The sequence below is a fragment of the Mirounga angustirostris genome, unplaced genomic scaffold (assembly GCF_029215605.1).
Source record: "Mirounga angustirostris isolate CCGP_5_RB_7025 unplaced genomic scaffold, mMirAng1.0.hap1 SCAF_6, whole genome shotgun sequence".
Taxonomy (NCBI): Eukaryota; Metazoa; Chordata; class Mammalia; order Carnivora; family Phocidae; genus Mirounga; species Mirounga angustirostris.
Genome location: NW_026991714.1, coordinates 154,849,992 through 154,867,633, shown reverse-complemented (window position 1 = coordinate 154,867,633; position 17,642 = coordinate 154,849,992). Strand labels below are relative to the sequence as shown.

Genomic DNA, 17,642 nt, shown 5'->3' with positions numbered 1-17,642 from the left:
ATAAGGAATAGCATGGAGGACATTAAAAGAAGGAAGGGAAAAATGAAGGGGGGGAATCAGAGGTGGAGACAAACCATGAAAGACTATGGACTCTGAGAAACAAACTGAGGGTTTTAGAGGGGGGTGGGGGATGGGTAAGCATGGTGATGGGTCGTAAGGAGGGCACGTATTGCAATGAGCACTGGGTGTTATACGCAAACAATTCATCATGGATCACTACATCAAAAACTAATGAGGGTGCCTGGGTGGCTCAGATGGTTAAGCGTCTGCCTTCGGCTCAGTTCATGATCCCAGGGTCCTGGGATCAAGCCCCACATCGTGCTCCTGGCTCAGCGGAGAGCCTGCTTCTCCCTCTCCCTCTGCCTCTGCCTCTCTCCCTGCTCATGCTCTTTCTCTCTCTCTGTATCTATGTGTCTCAAATGAATAAATAAAATCTTTAAAAAAAAAAAAAACTAATGTACTATATGGTGACTAACATAACATAATAAAAATAAATAAATAAATACAGAAATTCAAAAAAAAACCCAAAGGTATATTATTTTTCCCCTTTTCCAAACTACAAAACAGCATTTGTATTCTCTTTTGTGAATCATGGTGACTGGGTACTTCTACTTTCCTGGAAGAGGTGCGTTTACATTACTATAGTCTCACTCACCCTTGATCCAGGCACCCCAACATAGACTCAAGTAGGTCATAGTTTGTTTCAATTTGTTTAATTAGTTTTACACAATCTTTTTTGGACTTTGCTGTCAAATTTCATCTGATGTACATAACTCTAGAAAGCAGCACCTCTAGCCCAATTTCTTCCCTGAGTACTTTCACTGAGACTGTGCAAGGAGGGTCTTCCTGGAGGCACCAAGGGGACATGGGGGGAGCAGGAAAACTCCAGGTTTGCATCGAAGAGCCTGGGGATGGGGCGGGACTCTTCAGCCCGAGCGGGGAATGACACAGAGTTTGTAATGGGGTGGGATCTTGGCAAACCCGATTAGGATGGGACTGAGGTCAATATCCTTGGGGTCAACAAGAGACTTCAGGTTAAAGTGCTGCAGAACAGCGGACAAGAACAGGAACAATTCCATGCGAGCCAGGCCTTCTCCAACACACACCCGCTTTCCTGGAAATGACAGTAGTTCTGCTGAGACTCTGAGGCAGCTTCAGGACACAGCAGCACAGGTAAGGAAGCAGAGGGGGCTGTGGGTAAACCGTCACCCTAAAGCGGAACGGACCCCTCTCTGCCCCTTGGAAGGAAGCACATAACACCTTTCAGTATAAGAATATCCATGATAGACACATTCAGGGACCAGCCTTCATATGGCTCCTGTCGCCAGGACTCAGCAGCATAAACCTATGTGGGGTTGGGAGAGCCATCTCTGCCCATTGCTCGCCCTGACATCTTTCAGGAAAGAAGTAGGGCCACAGCCAGAAGCCAGTGCTCTAACCTTGAGTGTTATTGAGTTGGTTACATACTTCCCTCCCACCAGCCACTGAGGGAAGGCCCTGGAGGAGACCAAGGGCCTGAGAGAGGGCACTGGGACACAGCCTAGGGAAGGCCAGATGGTTCCATGAGTCCAGGTAACCAAATGTTAGGTTTTGTTTATTAAATCTTGTTTAAAATTATGGAGAATTATGGAATGCAGTTTTGAAAGATTTTCACTAAGTCCTATTAAATAGAGTTTTAGCACTGGATGAAGAGAAGTATCTGCTATGAAGTAAGAATAATTCATCTCATTCCCAGGACCTCAGGTAAGAAGGTGTCATTTAACCTCTATGAACAGGGGAGAACACACTTGGGTCCCCCATACAGGTGCTTGACCATGGAATTGGGGAGAGTTCCCTAGGGAAGGCCCTACATCTTCACTCTTCTTACCTGCGGAAAATGCCTTGAAATAGTCACTATATTTGAACTTTCCATTTTCATTCAGAAAGTGCTCTGGCTTAAATTTCTCTGGATCAGGAAATTCTTGGTTGTCAAACAAGACGGAGTCCAGTGTTGGAATTACAACAGTGCCCTAGAAGGAAAAAGGCCTGTGTCGGTCAAATTAACAAAACATGAGCTTTCCACTGGGACGCCCAGTGGGGGAAGTCGTTTGCTTAAGGACTAGACGGCAAAGAAGTCAGGGGTCAGGTCTAAATGATGACAAGAGCTCTAATCTCACTCATCAGAAGAGGAGCTCACAGGCTAGATGTTACTGTTGTTGGTTTCTGAGGTTGGGAAGTACCACAAACCCCAGGCACTGGCCCAGAGGTCCCCTTCCAGATTTTCTCCATTCCGTGGTCACCAGGTCCATGTGAGGATTACTGGGGAAGCAGCACTCTGTGGGGCAGAATGCAGGCCTGTCCCCCACCATTCAGCCAAATCTGCCAAAGGATCCTGCCTTTTGGTGGGTTAGCTGATGGGCTGGCAGGGTGGTGCTCATGGTGTGCACTCCAGGCTCACAACTGACCTTGGGGATGACATATCCCCTGAACACCGTGTCCTGGTTTGCTTCATGGGGCAGGTTGGAGGGCAGGAGGTCGATGAATCGCTGAATCTCATGCACCACAGCATCCATGTAGGGCATCTCTACCCTGTCCTTGATGGCAGGGATTCGGCTTGGCCCAATCACCCTGTCAATTTCTTCATGAAGTTTCTCTGCCAAGATATGAATAGAATAGATCAATGCCAGGCTGGCTCGGCACCCAACCACCCCTCTGCCCAGCAGATGCTTATGGAGCACTCTCAGCAGTGCTTTGGGGTGTCCTGGATACTTTGGATCCACAAATGCCAATGAGAGCCACACTCTGCGAGGCTATTTAAGTCTCTAGCATGTGTTAGCCTCCAGCTGATCATAACTGATCCAGTTCTTGACATTACACCAGGAGTAGTGCTAGCTTCATGAAACAAGTGGGGAGTCGTGTTCTGCCTTCTGCCGGGGCCTGACTCTCACACGTAAAATAAAATAAATATAAAATAAAATAAATAAATACAGAAATTCAATTATTGCAAACAGGTTGCCGAATCAGCAACCAGCCTGGGGTCATAATTAAGACAGAGATTTCCCTCCAGCTGAAATTTCTAAGAACCTTTTGTTATTCTCTACTCCTGGTGCACACTCAGACAATTATCATATGGTTTCACTTATTTGTGGAACATAAGGAATAGCATGGAGGACATTAAAAGAAGGAAGGGGAAAATGAAGGGGGGGAATCAGAGGTGGAGACAAACCATGAAAGACTATGGACTCTGAGAAACAAACTGAGGGTTTTAGAGGGGGGTGGGGGATGGGTAAGCATGGCAACCCATTGTAACAAAATTGTGTACCATGTGGTTCCCAGGTAAAAATGTAAAACACACCCAGTATGGCTGGTATGCTGATACTGAACAAACATTAAATGTATGAAGCCAAGCACAGAGATGACACACACAGTCCTGGGACAAGTCTGGGGGCGCAGGCACAGGTCCCAAGGAGGGGCTTCGGCAACCTGTTTTCAAGAGCCCTGAAGCAGATACTGCAAAGGCTAACACATGTTACATTTGGCAATGGTGTAAGGGTGTCAGTCATATTTATTTTCTTTTTCTCTATATTGGAGATTACTTATCATTAATCATGTAAAACAGTTTTTCAGTCTAGTTCCCCCAGTACAGACTGGTCAGAAGTTCTCTCAGATCTGTGAAAGGCTTTGCTCCAGAGACTTTTGGCTCCTTCACCCCTCATCCTTCTATGAGACAGAAAATGCAATGGCTTTGGGGTCAGATCTGATCTTGAACAGGTGACATTCCACATCCCTGGGGGAAATTACCTCATATCCTAAAACAGCTGCCCTTAAGAGCACAGTGTATTTCAGTGCTCATGCTGTGCCTGGCACATAGCAGGAGCCAAATTATCATTAGCAGCAACAGCAAGCATGCCTCAGGGTGATGGGGCTCCCTGGAGCAGGGCCCAGGGGCCTGGCCGCTAGCCATGAGGACACCCTCACCCTATCCTGCCCTCTCTTTCTCCCTGCTCTGCCTAGCAAGCCAGGTCTCGTTCAGGGGCAAGGTAGATGTTATTTTCACCGTCATAAGTAGGTTATATTGTGGAGAAGAATGCAGATGACATTGCATTTCTCCACGCTGGTACTGGCTCTTCTGTTCTGAAATCAGGTGTGAGTCAGTGGGGTGTGAGGAATTGATGTTCAAGAGTGCCAGGCACCCATCATATACAAGAACACGTCCACTGAATTCATGCAGTGATCCCCATGTCACTGCCATGAGGATTAACAAGCAATGCCAATTTCCATTTTGCAGACAGAAAGCTTCACCCTAAATGCTCCAGCCTGACAATCCATGGCCCCAGAATCCTTGCCTGCTATTTGGCATACCTTCGATCTCTGGGTATTTCATGAGAATCAGGAGCCCGTATCTCAGAGTGGTGCTGGTGGTCTCTGTACCCGCAAAGAACAGGTCAGCCACGGTCACAGCAATGTTGTCCGAGGTGCACCAAGGCTCTGCACCGTATCTTTCCTGCAGATATTAGAGGCAGACACGGACTCCATAAGAAGACGTCTTCAGGTGGATGAGAGACCTCTGTCCTCCTCAGCCTCAAAAGAACCTGACAGCTCAGCCAGCTCCACAGGGAGAGGGCAGGTGTGCATGAGGGTATCCCCTGGAGACATGATCGTCTCCATGGCACAGTTAGGGAAACCAAGGCTCCCAGAAAACTGACTACAGGCCCACGCACCTGGCCCCACAGCCACTGAGGTCTTCTCCAAGAAAGCCGTCTTGCTGGCCACACCATGGACGGTGTGTGTTGCTTGAGTTCTGCCAGGCAGGCTGGCTGTGTCCCCACACCTCTAGGAGCAGGTGTGATGATCATGTGAAGCCAGTGTGAGGTCGGACCAGGAGCATCAGAGCATGCCCGTGTGGGCCCAGCAGTGTCACAGTGTCAGTCTGAAGCATGCACATGCATGCCCCCACCCCACCAGCAAACACATGGAGTCCATGGAGCCAGGGTCTGCACGGTACCTTCTGCAACTCCAGGAGCAGGCAGTCAGTGAAGTCCCGGGGGCAGTTGGGGTCCAGCGACTCCTGATGCTCCTTCACTCTTTCTGAAGTGTAATCTTTTATTTCAGACACATTTTTAAATACTTTTCGATGGCTTCCAGGCAGGTACTGCAGATAGCTTGGGAAAACGTTATAAAGCTAGAAAGAGAGAGAGAGGGAATTTCTATTTTTTTTTCCAGATGCAACATGGTTTTGTGTACTGGGCTAATTATTTTCTCCAACTTGAATTTATGGACATCATATTGTATTATTTAGAACATTTTGGCTCACAGTATCTTTTTGGCACCTCGTTGTGGGGTGTGTGAGGTCACGTGTTAGTGGGGTCCTGTTTCAAAGGGTAAAACGGCCTCCTGTGGTCAGCAAGGGAAACATCGGGCCCCATGGATGTCTCCAGAAGCAACATCCAGGCTATCAAGTTGCACAAGCCCTGGCTGTTCTCTGGCTTTTGAGGGCCTGTCTGCCTGTCTCCCAGTTCCTGTCCTTGTCCTTTTCCTAACCTCAGTGGAGCAACCACGGGTAGGTGCAAACTAGGGGGGGGGGGGCCTCACTTGGAGCCAGCGTGTGCTGAGCAGGTAGAAGTTCTCATTGAAGAGCCTCTGTATCCTCAGACCCGTCTCATCCCTGTAGTCAAAGTGCTTGCGGAAGAGGATGTCAGCGATGACGTTGAAGGGGGCAAAGCCCAGGAGAAAGGTGGGGTCGAAGGGCTGGCCTGGAAGACAGGGGAGTGGTCAGGGCAGCTCCCAGCCACTAACACTTTCCAGCGCCTGTGAGCCATCATCCTAAGCACCCCCATAATTCTACGAGGCTTGTGGGAGCCTACTGGGGGTCCCTGTACTTTCCAGTTATTCCGGATGAACACACTGGACATGGAGAGGACCCTGCGATGCAGACAGTGTCTGTGGATTAAGGCAACCCTCTCGGTGCCAGCTGGGACTCATGGGTCCACCAGGGCTGCCCCCAGCCTGAGTGTGCAAGGACCTGGCGGCCACACGCACCCTGGGTGCCCCTGAGCGCCTCCAGCAGGAAGGGGATCTCCCTCTGGATCCGTTCCTCATTGCCACGCTTCCCCATGCCATAGTCCCGGAGCGTGGTCAGGGAGAGCCGCCGGGTGTCCTTCCAGCCTGGTCCGTTGTTGAAAGTAATCCCTAGGGAAGAGGGGACAGCAGAGGAGTTACTGCGGACCCCCTGGGGCAGTGTGACAAGGCGTGGGGCTCCAAGCAGGAGGGACCCAAGTGGCAAACTGTCCAGCCTGGGCACCCAAGCACTGGGGCTACCTGGTGTCCGGAAGCTTGACTGGTACCCCTGAGGCTGGCTTTCCACCTGACATTTCACCTCCCCCAGTGTTCTTCACACCATCAGTTTACTGTCTTTTTCCACTTTGCCCGGAGTCTTCCCACGTGAAACAAAATCACAGCTGCCCACCAAGAGAAAGCCCCCAACCCCTTTCCCAGAAGCTCTCCTATTTCCACTGGTTTCTAACCTCCACACTACAAATAAAAAAGTGTCCTTACTAAAACCTGAGCTGTCACTCGGCTCCCAGACTCTGCCAACCGTCGGATTTGGGAAGACCTCATGGACATCCCTCTTGGAGGTACAAGCAGAGGTCTGAGGAAGGCTGAGGCATGGCATATTCTAAAAGGAAGTCTGGTGGGCCTGACAGGTACCAGAGGTGTCACATGAGGGGGGAAGGGGGGACCGAGAGATGTGAGATGAGGGGAGAGGAGGGACCAGGAAGTGTGAGATGAGCAGGGAGGAGGGACTGGGAGGTGTGAGATGAGGGGGGAGGAGGAACGCGGAGGTGTGAGATGAGGGGGGAGGAGGGACTGGGAAGTGTGAGATGAGGCCAGGGAGGAGGGACCCGGAGGTGTGAGATGAGGTGCAGAAGAGGGACCTGTATGTGTGAGATGGGGGGGAGGGACCGGGAGGTGTGAGATTGGGGGGAGGAGGGACCGGGAGGTGTAATATGAGGGGGGAGGAGGGACCGGGAGGTGTGAGATGAGGTGCGGAAGAGGGACCGGAGGTGTGAGATGGGGGGGAGGGGGTATTGGGAGTTGTGAGATGAGGCGGGTAAGAGGGACGGGATGTGTGAGATGAGACGGGAGGTGTGAGATGGGGGGGGAGGGACCGGGAGGTGTGAGATGGGGGGAGGGGGGATTGGGAGTTGTGAGATGAGGTGGGGAAGAGGGATGGGATGTGTGAGATGAGGCAGGGAGAAGAGACGGGAGGTGTGAGATGAGGGGGGAGGAGGGACGCGGAGGTGTGAGATGAGGGGGGAGGAGGGACCGGGAGGTGTGAGATGAGGGGAGATGAGGGACCAGAAAGTGTGAGATGAGGTGCGGAAGAGGGACTGGGAAGTGTGAGATGAGGGGGGGAGGAGGGACCGGGAGGTGTGAGATGAGGGGAGATGAGGGACCAGAAAGTGTGAGATGAGGTGCGGAAGAGGGACTGGGAAGTGTGAGATGGGGGGGGAGGAGGGACCAGGAGGTGTGAGATGGGGGGAGGGGGGATCGGGAGTTGTGAGATGAGGTGGGGAAGAAGGACGGGATGTGTGAGATGAGGCGGGGAGAAGAGACGGGAAGTGTGAGATGAGGGGGGGAGGAGGGACGCGGAGGTGTGAGATGAGGGGGGAGGAGGGACCGGGAGGTATGAGATGAGGTGCGGAGGAGGGACCGGGAGGTGTTAGAAGAGGATGGAGGAGGGTCTGGGAGGTGTTAGAAGAGGAGGGAGGAGGGACCAGGAGGTGTGAGATGAGGGGAGAGGAAGGACCGGGAGGTGTGAGATGAGGTGGGGAGGAGGGACTGGAGGTGTGAGTTGAGGCTGGGAGGAGGGCGGCAGTACAGGCCAGACTAAGGTCTAGTTCCACCCTGAAGGGAACATGAGGTAGAGACAGACAGGTGGTCTCACAGCATGGCCCCTAACTGGTTGTGAGTGCTCAGAGGGTACACAGCACCCAGGGCCGTACTTAGAGGTGCTGTTTGCCAGGTTAAACACACAGCTAGGATGGTGTTTGGGGGTCCTGCAATCAGGTCTGTGCATGCACAGCTTTGGATTCCTGCAAGACGCTTTGGAGCCTGCTGGGTAGATGTCGGGGACACAGCTGGGCACCCGGGGAGGGAACCCAGGGTATATGTGACCATATTCCTGTGTGTCTGTGGGATCCACGATGGTCTCAGCAGGAGGGCAGCCTCCATCTTCCAGTGCCTGCAGCAGACGCGGTGACCCAGAATGCAGGGCAGACAAGCACACACCAGAGTGTGTGCACTCAGGAGGTCAGAGGACACAGCTGTGGGCTGAGGACCCAAGAAGCTGGCAGGGAAGGCAGGAAGAGGGCATGCCCAGTGGATCTTCCCAAATGGCTGTGACATGGGGACTGGGGGGACGGACAAGGAGGCAGACAATTCTAAAATAGTATTGGGAAGAATTGTGTGGCAAGGGGAAGATGGAAGATGCCAGAAAATGTAAGGAGAAGACAGAGAGACAGAGACAGAGAGACAGAGACTGAGAAAGACAAAGACAGAGACAGAGAGATAAGAGAGGGATAAAGGGGGAGACAGAGAGACAGAGACTGAGACAAAGACAGAGAGACAGAATGACAGAGACAAAGAGACAGAGTGACAGAGACAGAGAAAGAGACAAAGAGACAAGACAGAGACAGAGGGATGGGGAGACAGAGACAGAGAAACAGAGTGACAAAGACAGAGAGACATATAAACAAAGAGACAAAGAGACAGAGAAAGAGAGAGGGACAGAGACAAAGAGACAAAGAGGGACAAAGAGGGAGACTGAGAGACAGAGAGACAGAGACAGAGAGACAGAGAGGAAGATCCCAGAGGAACCAAGACTTTGGAAACCAAAACAGCCTGAAATGGAGACAGTAATGCTTCTGGGTCAGAGCCTCATAAACATTCACTAAAATGAAATTTATTGAAATTAACATGGGCCCTGTGCTCAATATTATGCTGATAATTAACATTTGCATCATTATGCCTGGGGAATCAAAGGTATCCCATTTATAGGGTCTGGGCTACATGGGACATGTGAAAATAGGACTTGGGAGCCACAGGCAGGACAGGACAAAGCCCCCTTGAGTCCAACGCATGGAATGTGAATATGGCCCTTGCCTGGCTGCATTCAGGGGCCCATGACTTGGACCATGAGTGGCAGATAAGGGCTCTCTGGAACCAGGATGGAGCTCCTTAACCCCACAACTCCTGCTCTTGTGGTGCCGCAAAGCTCCTCTGGTGTTAATGACAAAGACTGAGGAAGTTAACTTTGTTTTTGGCAACCCCAAAGGAGTAAAAACCCACAATGTCCAAGAAAGAAAATGAAATGCCATTGATAGTGACAGGGTATGACCTTGTGAATGTAGATGGGAATAAGGGGATGGCACCATGAGAACAGCAGATGCAACTGTAAGCACGTCAATTCAAAATTTCTGCATAAAATGGATACAGGTTTTCTAGAAATTTGTCATCAAAGTTAACTCAGGAAAAACTAGAGGCTTCTGGGTTTTGTAGGGTAGATGGGACACTGCTTTATTTCTAATCTGCTTTAGAATCTCACTAAAACGACAGTGAGCAAGTGGAAGAGAATCAGTGCACAAGGTCAGGAGACGGACAGTGGTGGGCAGCACGCTCACAGGGCTGTGAGCTGGAGGAGCTGTGAGCAGGTGCCCCCATGGGCTCCAGGATGTCCCAGGAGACACAGGAGGTAGGCACTGGAGTCGGGAGTCTGGACAACACTCAGATAAAGACTCAGATATTTTAGTATATGTGCTGCTGAAGCGAACACGATAAAGACTCAGATAAACACTCAGACCACAGATCCCTAATACAAGGTAACAGTGCATATTCTAGATATGGGAACCCAGGGCTCTGGAGACATGGGCTGCAGAAGAAAGAGAGGTGGCGCTGGCAAGATGGAACCATGTGGAAGTCCCTTTGTGAGCTGGGGTTGCTGTGCTCAGAACAGCACAGGTGGGGTATCAGAGGCCTCCAGGTTTAGAATGTGAACTGCAGCTGACCTAAGCCCCACAAACAAACAGGATGCCCGGTGAGAGTCAGTGCCTGATCTTAGGTGAGGGGTCTCAGAGCATGGAGCACCAACACCCAGAAGCAGGTGAGGCTGTGAGTGAGAAGAGCTCCCCAGACTGAGGCCCCAGGAGGCTGGAAGGTCTGTGGGAGGAAGGAACAGCTCATCTGCCAAGGCATTTCCCTCTGTGGTATCTCTCTATAAACACATCTGTACTGCTGGTCAGAGTGTGGGTGCTGGAGGTCCTGTTTTTTCAGCTACGAGTCTGTAATAGTAGCTTTCAATAAAGTGTATGCTGAGCACATGAATTGTTGAGGGTCTCTTTATTCTTCTGTTTTGTTGTACTATATGCTATGTGGTCATCAGCCCTGGTATTTCAGGACCTGGCTCCCACCCCACCATGGGGGTGGGGTGCTCTGAAAAGCAGGGCTCACCTCTGTCCTTATGCAACTGGAACGCGAAGATTTCTCCTCTGCCAGAAAGGTCATTCTTGTGGTCAAGCAGAGCTTCCTTCACCGCCTTGTAGCCATGCAGGACCACAGTGCACTGGGAGCCCAGGTACAAGGTGAACACTGGTCCGTACCGCTCTGCCAGCTGCAGAGACCAGCAAGGAGCCAAGTGAGACTACTGGGAACTTAGAGAGGAGGTGAGCCAGGCTTAAAACCCAAAGTTCTTGTTGACCAACACAGATGGATCTGGGGAAAGACAGTCATTGTCCAGCCTGACTTGGGAAGACCCTTCCCATAGAGACTTTCTTCTGCAGGGAGCAAGGTTCCAGCATACCTGGGCTCCTGGGCACAATTAACTTGGTGGGCTGACTCCTGTCCCTCCCATGAGGACCCTTTGCCAACATCTGCCCCATCACCCCCACTGTTTGCTGTCCCCAGTCAAAGTCCTAGACCCGGGTGCTGCAGAAGGGCCCTGAGCCAGCACTGTCCTGACCTCCACAAGCCCAGCCTCCATGGTGCACAAAGTACTGTCAACATCTCCCTTACCTCAAACATTTCCCACACATATTGGATGCCCTATAGCATTCTTTTATTAACTCATGTAATAGATTTAGCAACTCATTCAGTTTTTAGATTTGTTAGCTCATTCACTGTTCACAACAACTGTAGACGGAGGTACCACACAGGTTGGTTGACACCACTTTTCACCCTGTTCTTTGGCATCTACAGTGTGCATCTGGTGTAAACACATGGCCTTCCTTACACTGCAGTGGTGAACAGCAGCAGCCCCAGACACACTGGTCTCACCAAGCCAGCCAGTGACAGAGCATTTAACCCATGGCTCAAGCAGAGGCTTCTGTGGCCAGCCATAGCCAATGCCCACTCAAGGGCTCCATGCCCACACTGTACCACTAACTAAATATCATTAATATCACTCTTGGATGCTACTGTTAAGTCAGTTCACTCATAACAGGCTGGTATTGAATAACAACTTGTCTAACAATAAATTGAATGCAAACATACTACGTCTAATCCCTGAATTCTCCTCCCCTAACCAACAATATTTCTCTTACCTTGGTGAAAGATTTTGGAACATCCTTTAAATCCAACTGAAGAAGATTCCCTATAATGGGCAGTGGAAAAGGGCCAGGGGGCAGTTTCCAGGTGCTGTAGCTCTTCTTCCAGATAGAGATAAGCATTAGGGTGGCCATCCACACCAGCAGGGCAACTGTGATGCCCAAGGCAGCCATGGTGTCTTTGGGGTCACTGCTGACTTGTGAGAATGCTCTGAAGAAAGGCAAAGCTTTTATAATGCACCCTCGGGAAGGAGGGTGACCAGCCAACCAATGCCATTTCTTCTGGCCCAAGATATTAGTTTACTATTAGCTGCTGTTGGCCATCATTTCAAAAGCTGATTCCCGTAGTGGTTGCATCCAAGAAACTCTATCCTGGTGCTCAGGCTCTGTCAACACTGGATGCTGGCACTTGCACCAAAGTCAGCAAACACAGCATCCAGGGAAATACCACACCAACCCTTGGATCAGAAGATCACACTGGTTTGGAAGATGGCGGAGGAGTAGGAGACCTGGATTTCCTCTAGTCTCAGGAATTCAGCTGGATAGGGTTCAAACCATTCTGAACACCTACAAACTCAACAGGAGATCGAAGAAAATAGCAACAACTCTCTGAACAGAAAAGCGACCACTTTCTGGAAGGTAGGACGAGCAGAGAAGTGAATCCGAGGCGATATTCAGGAGGATAGACAGCAGGGGAGGGGCCTCCGTTGGCCGCTTCTGGCAAGTGATAGAGCCAACGAGCACAAAATCGGAACTTTTAGAAGTCAGCTCCGCTGAGGGACGTCACTCCGGTGGCTAAGCAAGGGGTGGAACCCTCGTGGGACAGTGTGGCCTCAGGACCCTCGGGGTCACAGAAAGACCGGGGGTGCCTGAGTGCGGCAGAGCTCCCAGGTAACGGAGCAGGGAAGCCGGCTGCAGAGGTGGAGCCCAGGCGCAGGCTCTCAGCTCGGGGTTGCCATAAACCGTGATCCGTGGCACAGTCGGGCCACTACTCCTACAGCAGGGACCCAACAAGCGGCAGATCCGGGGAGACTCACCTTCCTCCCCGGGGAGGAGGCACGCGGGAGTGCACCGCAGGGATCTGCTGGGTTTGAAGACTCCGCCCGGGGTCGGGTGCCAGAGATAGAAACGCGCAGTCACAGTCCGGGGGAGCACGGAGTGCGGCAGGAGACCGGGGAGACGGGAGTGACTGACGGCTTTTCTCTGGGGGCTCACTGAGGAGCGGGGCCCCGAGTTCTCGGCTCCTCCGGGGTGGAGATTGGGAGGCCGCCATTTCACTCTCCGCCTCCAAAGCTGTACGGAAAGCTTGCAGGGAACAAAAGCCCCGGAGAGCAAACCCGAGCAGATTACTTAGCCAGGAGGGGGCAAGGGAGGAGCAATTCCGCCTCCGGCAAAGACATTTGGAAACCACGGCAACAGGCCCCTCCCCAGAAGATCAGCGAGAACAGCCAGCCAAGACCAAGTTTACCGATCAATGAGAACGGCAGAACTCCAGCACTAGGGGAATACTGCACATAGATTTCATGGCTTTTTTACCATGATTCTGTAGTCTTTCAAAGTTAATTTTTTTTAACTGTCTTATTTTTCTTTTCCGTTTTTCAACCAACATCTTATCAATCCCTTTTTTAAAAAAACATTTTTATTTTTCATTTTTAGAGTCATATTCTATCCCTTCATAGTAGTTACCCTTATTTTTGGCATATATATATAAGTTGGTCTCTCTTTAAAATTTTGAGATAGTTTCTTCTAACAGATCAAAATATACCCTAAATCTCTAGTGTATTGTTTTTTTCTACTCTCCTTCCTGATCACATTCTCCCTTTTTTTTCTTTTCTTTTAAATCCTCTTCTTTCTTTTTTCAAACAGATGCAGATGCAGATGCAGAAGAGCATCCTACTAAAGAATGAATGGGTCAACCAGGAAACTAAAGAAGAATTAAAAAAAATTCATGGAAACCAATGAAAATGAAAACACAACTATTCAAAATCTTTGGGATCCAGCAAAGGCAGTCCTAAGAGGAAAGTATATAGCAATACAAGCCTTTCTCAAGAAACAAGAAAGGTGTCAAGTACACAACCTAACCCTACACCTAAAGGAGCTGGAGAAAGAACAGCAAATAAAGCCTAAACCCAGCAGGAGAAGAGAAATAATAAAGATCAGAGCAGAGATCAGTGAAATAGAAACCAAAAAAAACAGTAGAACAGATCAATGAAACTAGGAGCTGGTTCTTTGAAAGAATTAACAAGATTGATAAACCCCTGGCCACACTTATCAAAAAGAAAAGAGAAATGACCCAAATCAACAAAATCATGAATGAAAGAGGAGAGATCACAACCAACACCAAAGAAATACAAACAATTATAAGAACATATTATCAGCAACTCTATGCCAGCAAATTAGATAACCTGGAAGAAATGGATGCATTCCTAGAGATATATCAACTACCAAAACTGAACCAGGAAGAAATAGAAAACCGGAACAGACCTATAACCAGTAAGGAAATTGAAGCAGTCATCAAAAATCTCCCAACAAACAAAAGCCCAGGCCCAGATGGCTTCCCAGGGGAATTCTACCAAACATTTAAAGAATTAATACCTATTCTTCTGAAACTGTTCCAAAGAATAGAAATGGAAGGAAAACTTCCAAACTGGTTTATGAGGCCAGCATTACCTTGATCCCAAAACCAGACAAAAACCCCATCAAAAAGGAGAATGAACATGGATGCAAAAATTCTCACCAAAATACTAGCCAATAGGATCCAACAGTACATTAAAAGGATTATTCACCACGACCAAGTGGGATTTATCCCTGGGCTTCAAGGTTGGTTCAACATCTGCAAATCAATCAACATGATACAATACATTAACAAAAGAAAGAACAAGAATCATAGAATCCTCTCAATAGATGCAGAAAAAGCATTTGACAAAGTACAGCATCCTTTCTTGATCAAAACTCTTCAGAGTATAGGGAGAGGGTACATACCTCAATATCATAAAAGCCATCTATGAAAAACCTACAGCGAATATCATTCTCAATGGGGAAAAACCGAGAGCTTTCCCCCTAAGGTCAGGAATGCAGCAGGGATGTCCACTATCACCACTGCTATTCAACATAGTATTGGAAGTCCTAGCCACAGCCATCAGACAACAAAAAGAAACAAAAGGCATCCAAATTGGCAAAGAAGAAGTCAAACTCTCACTCTTTGCAGATGATATGATACTTTATGTGGAAAACCCCAAAGACTCCACCCCAAAACTGCTAGAACTCATACAGGAATTCAGTAAAGTGGCAGGATATAAAATCAATGCACAGAAGTCAGTGGTATTCCTATACACCAATAACAAGACAGAAGAAAGAGAAATTAAGGAGTCGATCCCATTTACAATTGCACCCAAAACCTTAAGATACCTAGGAATAAATCTAATGAAAGAGGCAAAGGATCTGTACTCAGAAAACTATAAAATACTCATGAAAGAAATGGAGGAAGACACAAAGAAATGGAAAAATGTTCCACGCTCATGGATTGGAAGAACAAATATTGTGAAGATGTCAATGCTACCTAGAGCAATCTACACATTCAATGCAATCCCCAACAAAATACGATCCACTTTTTTCAAAGAAATGGAACAAATAATCCTAAAATTTGTATGGAACCAGAAAAGACCCCGAATAGCCAGAGGAATGTTGAAAATGAAAAGCAAAGCTGGTGGCATCACAATTCTGGACTTCCAGCTCTATTACAAAACTGTCATCATCAAGACAGTATGGTACTGGCACAAAAACAGACACATAGATCAATGGAACAGAATAGAGAGCCCAGAAATAGACCCTCAACTCTAGGGTCAACTAATCTTCAACAAGGCAGGAAAGAATGTCCAATGGAACAAAGACAGTCTCTTCAACAAATGGTGTTGGGAAAATTGGACAGCCACATGCAGAAGAATGAAACTGGACCATTTCCTTACACCACACACAAAAATAGACTCCAAATGGTTGAAAGACCTCAATGTGAAATAGGAGTGCATCAAAATCCTAAAAGAGAACACAGGCAGCCACCTTTTCGACCTCAGCTGCAGCAACTTCTTCCTAGTAACATCACCAAAGGCAAGGGAAGCAAGGGCAAAAATGAACTATTGGGACTTCATCAAGATAAAAAGCTTTTGCACAGCAAAAGAAATAGTCAACAAAACCAAAAGACAACCGATAGAATGGGAGAAGATATTTGTAAATGACATATCAGATAAAGGGCTAGTATCCAAAATCTATAAAGAACTTATCAAACTCAACACCAAAAGAACAAAGAATCCAATCAAGAAATGGGCAGAAGACATGAACAGACATTTTTCCAAAGAAGACATCCAAATGGCCAACAGACACATGAAAAAGTGCTCAACATCGCTTGGCCTCAGGGAAAATCAAAACCTCAATGAGCTACTACCTCACACCAGTCAGAATGGCTAAAATTAACAAGTCAGGAAATGACAGATGTTGGTGGGGATGCGGAGAAAGGGGAACCCTCCTACACTGTTGGTGGGAATGCAAGCTGGTGCAGCCACTCTGGAAAACAGTATGGAGGTTCCTCAAAAAGTTGAAAATAGAGCTACCGTACGATCCAGCAATTGCACTACTGGGTATTTACCCCAAAGATACAAATGTAGGGATCCGAAGGGGTATGTGCACCCCGATGTTTATAGCAGCAATGTCCACAATAGCCAAACTGTGGAAAGAGCCAAGATGTCCATACACAGATGAATAGATAAAGAAGAGGTGGTATATATATACAATGGAATATTATGCAGCCATCAAAAGGAATGAGATCTTGCCATTTGCAACGACGTGGATGGAACTGGAGGGTATTATGCTGAGTGAAATAAGTCAATCAGAGAAAGACATGTATCATATGACCTCACTGATATGATGAATTCTTAATCTCAGGAAACAAACTGAGGGTTGCTGGAGTGGGGGGTGGGGTGGGAGGGATGGGGTGACTGGGTGATAGGCACTGGGGAGAGTATGTGCTCTGGTAAGCGCAGTGAATTGTGCAAGACTGTTGAATCTCAGATCTGTACCTCTGAAACAAATAATGCAATATATGTTAAGAAAAAAAAGTAGAAGAAGAAGATAGCAGGAGGGGAAGAATGAAGGGAGGGAAATCGGAGGGGGAGATGAACCATGAGAGACGATGGACTCTGAAAAACAAACTGAGGGTTCTAGAAGGGAAGGGGGGTGGGAGGATGGGTTAGCCTGGTGATGGGTATTAAAGAGGGCACGTTCTGCATGGAGCACTGGGTGTTATGCACAAACAATGAATCATGGAACACTACATCTAAAACTAATGATGTAATGTATGGTGATTAACATAACAATAAAAATTTTTAAAAAAAGAAGATCACACTGATTTGGATTCAGGTTATGTTTACAGATGTAGTTTGGGGGCCGGATCTATCTAAGGCAGCATCAATTATGTGCTGATGAGTGTCTCCATGGCAGAGTGCTGGATCTCATGGTGCAAGTCTCTTCACATCTGATCAGGTTTGTCTGAGCAGCCCCCAGGGGTACCTCAATCACCAGCAGCCAAACTCACAGGGCCAGAACAGGGAAATGCAACATCTAAATTCTACTCTACTTTGTCAAAGCAACTGGCAAATTCAGAGGAGGGAAAAAAAAAAGAGTTGACCAATTTTGAAAAAGTTACTACCTATTATAAAAAGATATATTTTATTGTAGAAAATTAGGGGATAATTATTCTTTAGAATCATTTTTGTCAAATTCTAAAAAAAATACATTAGCAATTTTACTGATGTAATTTGACTAACTCATTAAGTCAATGAGTTAATTTGAGCAGACTTATACTCTCACGATGTCTTGCCTTTGTTTACCCATGAAAGCTGCAGGCTCCACAGTCTGCACCTTCTGCTCATCATTAGTCCTTCACATGGGACCTTCCACCTACCTGTTAGGGTTGTTTCTAGGTATTTCACAGAGCTTTTGTGTGCTTGTGTTTAGAATGAAGAGGATGTTTTTCATTCTGTCTTCTAATTGGTGATATTAGGGAAGATCTTA

At 48.1% G+C, this 17,642-nt stretch overlaps 1 protein-coding gene across 1 annotated transcript; it reads right to left on the bottom strand.

Annotated features, from left to right (window-relative positions):
- Positions 1-696: 696 nt before the first annotated feature.
- Positions 697-11,773, bottom strand: LOC123841958 (cytochrome P450 2E1). Its single transcript, XM_064593551.1, has 9 exons — positions 11,577-11,773; positions 10,489-10,648; positions 6,019-6,168; positions 5,572-5,732; positions 4,985-5,161; positions 4,342-4,483; positions 2,445-2,632; positions 1,868-2,009; positions 697-1,114 (listed from the first exon to the last, which is right to left on the bottom strand). Exons 1-9 carry the CDS (start codon positions 11,751-11,753, stop codon positions 927-929), a joined length of 1,485 nt encoding a protein of 494 aa, XP_064449621.1. The 5' UTR covers positions 11,754-11,773; the 3' UTR covers positions 697-926.
- Positions 11,774-17,642: the final 5,869 nt, after the last annotated feature.

Coding starts and splice junctions, on each gene's coding strand:
- LOC123841958 (XM_064593551.1), bottom strand. CDS start 11,753: ATGGCTGCCTTGGGCATCACAGTTGCCCTGCTGGTGTGGATGGCCACC. Junction 4,484..4,984: donor TGCTCCTGGAGTTGCAGAAG/GTACCGTGCAGA, acceptor TAATATCTGCAG/GAAAGATACGGTGCAGAGCC. Junction 2,010..2,444: donor GGGGATATGTCATCCCCAAG/GTCAGTTGTGAG, acceptor TTTTCCTTCTAG/GGCACTGTTGTAATTCCAAC.